The sequence below is a fragment of the Elephantulus edwardii genome, unplaced genomic scaffold (genome assembly GCF_000299155.1).
Source record: "Elephantulus edwardii isolate Elephantulus edwardi_28Jun2011 unplaced genomic scaffold, EleEdw1.0 scaffold00280, whole genome shotgun sequence".
Taxonomy (NCBI): Eukaryota; Metazoa; Chordata; class Mammalia; order Macroscelidea; family Macroscelididae; genus Elephantulus; species Elephantulus edwardii.
The window spans coordinates 2,909,406-2,915,405 of record NW_006400030.1 but is presented as its reverse complement, the minus strand read 5'-3'; the positions used below and the strand labels follow the sequence as shown (position 1 = coordinate 2,915,405).

The following is a 6,000-nucleotide window of genomic DNA, read 5'->3' as shown; positions in this document are numbered from 1 at the left end:
TTCCCACTGGGACTTATCGTAGAAACGTCTTAGATGTGGCCAAAGCCCGCAGGGCCTAAGACATAGTCTAAGCTGCACCAATGTCTGGCCTCCAACAAGCATTCATCTGATGCTCCAGAAGGAGGAGAGTCAACACGGTCCAAGGACTAGTCTTCGTCTTGTGTTTCCATGAACTTGACTAGACAGGCAAGAGATTAAAGGGACCCATGCCCCAAACCATAACCCTGCAGATGCCCAGTGAAGGTGATAAAATTGCTTCTTTGCAATTATCTGAAAGATAAGAGCATCTCCTCTCTCCTGCCTCCAGGAGCTAGTTCCAGAGATTTCTTCATTTCTCTCCCGGATGACCTTCATTTTGTTCCTCAGCAGCATTTACAATAGGCAGTTCGGTCTCCACACCAGAGACGGACTCTTTCACGCATAGACCTGCATGTTGCTGCGCGGTGGCTCAGACATGTGTGTCCCAGGTACCCGCTGACCTCCTCCAGCTCCCCCAGGGGTAGGGCTGGTGGTCACATCTGACCAGTCAGAAGCAGAGTGCGGTGATGAACTTGACCACTGGTCCGGGGACTCTGGGGATGGTGTCAGGTAGGGGTGCTCACCTTGCAAGTGACCACTGTGGCTGGGCGTTCTCTCAGCAGCATTGGAGGAGGCGTAACTATGCTGTGAAGGCGGGGTGGGATACTTGCCCACAGAGGCTGGGAAGGGATGATAGGCAGGGAGGATGGTCTGAGCTACCTGCCCATCCTGCTGGGCCATCATGGCAGTGGGAAAAGCCACATTTGGCAAACGAGCCATGTCTGGAATCTGGTACATGGTGGGCAGGGGGCCTGCAACAGCTGGAGGGCAGTTGGACTGAGGCTGAGGAGCCCCAGCTGGTTGGCCAATGCTGCCTTTGGGGATCAGCTGGAAAGTCACAATGGGGGGCAAAGGCTCCCGAGGGGTAGTTATGTGCTTCCCATCAGGTGGCCTGCTCTGGGGAGCTATGCCAGGGTGGGTGCCCTCCGTTGGAGTGAGGACCATCCCAAACATCTCATTGTACTGGGTTTCATTCACCTCCATGCGGTTCATCCAGTCTGCTGGGACAGTGACTGGATGCAGCCTCCCCAAGCTCCCAGCACTGGCACTGCCCGGAGGGACTATGTGGTGGTGGGAGAGCAACTGGCTTACTGAGGGAAGTACTGTGCTGGCCCCATGGGCCAAAGGCTGCATCTCATGAAGGTTAGAGAAGGACAATGCATGCTGTGAGTGTGCTTGGGCGGGCGGGGCGGCAGTGGCCAGCATGGGGTTGGGTGGGGAGGCCTGTAAGATCCCAGGGGATGTAATCATTGGAGAGGACGTGGTGTCAGAGACATATGTGTGGGGAGACTCCAGAGAATCCACGGGGGATAAAGTCACTGAGCTCTCAGACAGCTGGCCCTTGTCACTCAAAGACTTCTTCCTCCGATTCCCCTTGGCATCCTTTGACTCCTTGGCCAGATGAGGCAGGCTAGAGGGCATGGCACTCTTGGCATTGGGCCTTCTAGGCTTCTTGCTCATAGGGGTATGCTTCAGGCTGAGGAAAGACCTGTTGGGTCCACAAATGACAGGTGAGAGAGCAGAAGTCAGCACGGTGCCTGGTGGACTCGGTGTCACATTGTACTCATCCAGGAGGCGCACGATGTCGTGATGCATGCGGTCCCGAGCCACATCCCGGGGGAGGCGATCCATATGATCTGTGATGTCCCGGTTGGCAAAGTGATCTAACAGGATCTTAGCTGCTTCATAGCTTCCCTCCCGGGCGGCAAGAAACAGAGGTGTCTCTTCCTATAGGAAAAAACCCCACACAGAACATATTTTAACATCACTGGAGAATACAACTATGTTTCTCAAGCTTTACTTTTTTTGTCATCACCCGATAGTCTTGTTAGACAACTCTTCCCAAATTATGTTAAGTCCTATGCTAAATCTGTGCTTTATACATAAATAGTGTGAAGTATTTTTTCCATTGGACAAAAATCAGTTTTGCCCCCTTTGGGTAATCCCACTTATTAAAGAGTTAGTGGAAATGGGAAATACAGTATGTCTTTGAGCAGATACGCCTGTAAAAGAGCACAGAGTTTATCAAGAGCCTTGTAAGGTGAAAGAAATTTCAATAAGGAAGGTGGAAGGAGAAGAAATGAAGGCAATTACAGAGTTGAGAAAAATAAAGGAAGAGCAAAAAGAAAGAAGGGATAAAATATTTGTAAGAGAAAAGACTAAAGTAAGGAGAAGGGAATGAAGACGTTAATGAGAGAGAAAAGGGACACAGACAGGAGGAGAATGAAGGAGGAAAGAAAGGAGGGCTCCAGCAAACTTGTTCACAGACAGCCTGACTACCGCAGAGCACACTGCGTGGGCAGACGCTCATGCTAGACACTCTCCAGATAATCTCAGTTTCTGTCATCAAGCTCTCTGGACCCAGTTCTGCCCGACCAAGACAGTTCGGCTTCCATCTTTGCCTATAACCACCCCTACAGGAGCTAGACAGTGAAAAATGAGGCAGCCTCAGAGCATGGAGTTCTGCCGTGTACATGTCAAAGCTCAGAGACTACTCTCTACCTTGTTGTCCTGCATGTCTCGGTTGGCTCCATTTTTCAACAGCAAAAGAGTCGCCTCCACATTATTGACAGCAGCTGCCCAGTGAAGAGCAGATTTTCCTGCAGGGGAGAAATGTGTGAATAAGCAGACAGTTGAGGTTATAACCTTCTTTAACAAGGAAGCACTGTTACTGGTCCAAGGGAGCCCTCCGCTTCAGTGCAGGCTGCTCGGCTTTTAGAAAGGCCTCCTGATAAAAAAAGATCACTTGCTTGCGGCAATGACTCGCTCCTCCTGGCAGAATCCAAATAAGATACAGAAGAAAGCTACCAATTTATTGCCGAAACATGCATTTACCATGTTCCATAGTCCTTCTAGTGAAGTCAGCTCTCATTAACAACAGTGGTGTGCCCAGGAACCCCCACAGGCAAGCCTTACATGGACCCGCTTTGAGGTCTAAGCACCCTCACTAAACATTTCATCTCATTTTCATCTAGGGTGCTCCAACTGGCTGTGTTCTCTGAGCTCAATAAATACACATTGCAAGAAAGAACAAAACGATGGATAGTGAATGAGCCTCCATAAGATTGGACCTGAGGCACTGCTTTAGGAGTCCTGCAGTAACACTCCTTCCCCAAAGGCCCGCCTCTCGTCCCTACCATGGTCATCCACTGCATTCACATCGGCTTGGCAGTTGATGAGCTCGGCCACCATTCCTTCCACAGCCAGGCGGGCAGCCAGGATCAGAGGTGTAGTACCATCATGCATTCTGGCATCTAGATCAGTTGCTCGGTTGCGAATCAGAATCTAGGGCAGAAGAAAGCACAGAAAAGAGAGTCACCTGGGTGAAGGAAAATGACAAGACTAAGAAAGAACCCAGAGCATCTGAATTTAGGTGACTCTCTAAATCCCAGGAGGGCGGGAATGTCTTGGGACTTCTGTATGCCAGGATTACATCATCATGAATAATTAAAAACTTAATGAACGAGTGGGTTCTCAAGGACGATGCCTTATGTTTTTCTACTGTTTCAGGAAGGGAAGAAGAGGGATGTGGGACAGTATCAAACCCTCAACTGTGGTGTACAGTCTAAGCTGATATAAAATGTTTCCAATTTGTGGCCATTCTAAGAGTATACTGTGACTCACGCCAAGAAAACAGCCCAGAAGCAGATGGTTTAGGATTAGTTCCCCTCCTGACTGATCTACTCAGAAGGCAGCTGGCAGAGCAGAAAGAATAATGCTTAAAGAACCAAAAGACTGGTGGGATCTGCCATTGCCTCTGTCACCAGCTGGCTCTACACATACAGGTCAGTTTTGCTTGCCTTCTTCCTGCTTTCTTTTCTAGACTAACACCTGACTGAATTCTCCCTTAAGACTTAAAGGACTTGCTAGTCCTTTAATAGCAAATGAAACCATGTAAGGTTAAGTGTCTTGACTTAAGGATAAAACACAGATCTAGAATTCATTCTTTTAGTCTAGAAGTCATTCAAGCTGACTTATTTCATATTCTTTACCTGGAAAACACCCTGTGCATCAGCTGCCACGGCAGCATGGAGAGGGCAGCGGCCCATGTTGTCCTGGGCATTAGCGTCTGCACCTGCATCCAGAAGATGCTTGGCGGCATCTGCCCTGGAGTAGCGGGCTGCAAGGTGCAAGGCCATCTCTCCTGTGCGGTCTGTCTGGGCCTGGAGGCTGGCACCCTGGCACACTAAGTCTGTGATAATGTTAGCAGAAGAGTCCTCTGCATCTTCATCTTCGTCACTCATGTCCGAGCTGCCTCCTCGAAGAGATGCCAGCATCAGTGGTGTGCACCCATCTGCAGGAAAATACCAGGCAGAAATGGACCAGAGAAGGAAGTTGATATTCAATTGACCCTTTTATTAGGATAGTACTATTTGACTAAAGTTATTTGTATGGAGGAGGATAAATTCATGCCCGTTTGTGGAACTGGAAATTGGTTTTACATCTGCCACCTACTTGTCCTCTGATAATGGCCTACCTAAAGGAAGCCTGGTGATGCAGTGATTAAAGTGTTCATTTGCTAACTGAAAATTCAGTGGTGTTGGGCCCACCAGCCACTCTGTGGGAGAAAGATGTGGCAGTCTGTTTCCACCCACATTTCCAGCCTTGTAAACTAGTTCCATTCTGTCCTATGGTGTGGTCTTGGTTTTAATGTACTTTCTAGATACTGAAATGGGAGAGTAAGAGTCTCCTAAGCTGAGAGTTCTATAAATGAAATAAGCTTTTCAGTTCAAGCTGTAAGTGCTATGTTTTTAAAAAAACTAAGTATTCTAAAATATCCAATGCTGATACAATTCATTTTAATATATACTAAAGGAATATTAAACTAATTCTCTATCCTTCTGTTGTGACCCATTATTATCTTTTCTACTATCTAACCTACTTATTCAGCCTATTTCAAACATGCTATAAAGGAAACAAAGGGAAATCATTTCCTTTATGTGGTTCACTATTTATGCATGCATTTAGTCTTGAAGCTGATTCAGTCTACGAAGTCGGCATAGCCTTAGGGAGGACAAACACAGGGACAGGCAATGAGGACCCAATGGCACCTGGTGAAGTGGGGGAGACTTGCTGTTGCTGACCTGGGCCTCGGACGTTCACATCCAGCACATCGACCTCCTGTTCTGCCTGAGGAGGAGTGAGTGCCAACGATGGTGTCCTCCGGATGTCTGCGGCTTCCAGGTGCTGCTGTGTCCATGGGCGTCGGTCGATGGGGTCATCCTCGTCCGAAAGTAGAGCTTCATCTTCACCCTGAAAAGGGAAAACAGTATTACCTGTCAGTGTGGCTTAACCTTCCCATTCTGAACTCAAAGCTTCAGCCATCACATGCTACTTGTAGATCCTCAAAGCATTGTACTTTTGCTTCTAGACCTTTGCTCATTCATGCTACTTCCTCCACCTACTCTAAAGTGAAATTAGACCTTACTTCATGTTGTTAGTCCTACAATTTAAGCACACTTTGCTTACCTTTTCTACTAAGGCTGTGTGCTTACCCAGCACTCACGGGAGTCTCTACCACAACCTGTAAAGTTGCTGAGTACTGGAAATGAGCCTTCACAGATCACAGTTCAAACACTCAAGAAATCTTGTTAAATAATAGTTATTATCATTTAAAAAGCAGTTATCATTTGTTGATTACTTAGAACCATGTAAAGTACTTAAAATATATGCATGTATTTAATCCTCAAAACCGATCACAGAGGTTAAGAACTGTCATTATGAATAAGGATACTTTGATGAATAAATATATTTAAGTACAAAGAGGTTAAGAACTTTGCACAGTTAGTAAGCAGTAGAGTTTTGGACTTGAGTCATAATCTGATTGTAATGAAAACAATGCTCTTAACAATCATGTGCTATGGCTCCCGGCCGTGGTTGGATGGCTTCCTCTCATATCAGCCCCAGTTCCATCTACATCTC

At 47.2% G+C, this 6,000-nt stretch overlaps 1 protein-coding gene across 1 annotated transcript in view; it reads right to left on the bottom strand.

Annotated features, from left to right (window-relative positions):
• Positions 1–414: 414 nt before the first annotated feature.
• NOTCH2 (notch 2) overlaps positions 415–6,000 on the bottom strand; it is a 188,879-nt gene continuing 183,293 nt past the window's right edge. Inside the window, exons 30-34 of the mRNA XM_006900324.1 lie at positions 5,163–5,331; positions 4,071–4,372; positions 3,216–3,363; positions 2,581–2,678; positions 415–1,806 (exon numbers count right to left, since the gene is read on the bottom strand). Of these exons, the coding sequence (XP_006900386.1) occupies positions 415–1,806; positions 2,581–2,678; positions 3,216–3,363; positions 4,071–4,372; positions 5,163–5,331 (2,109 nt within the window). The remainder of the gene's footprint in view (positions 1,807–2,580; positions 2,679–3,215; positions 3,364–4,070; positions 4,373–5,162; positions 5,332–6,000) is intronic.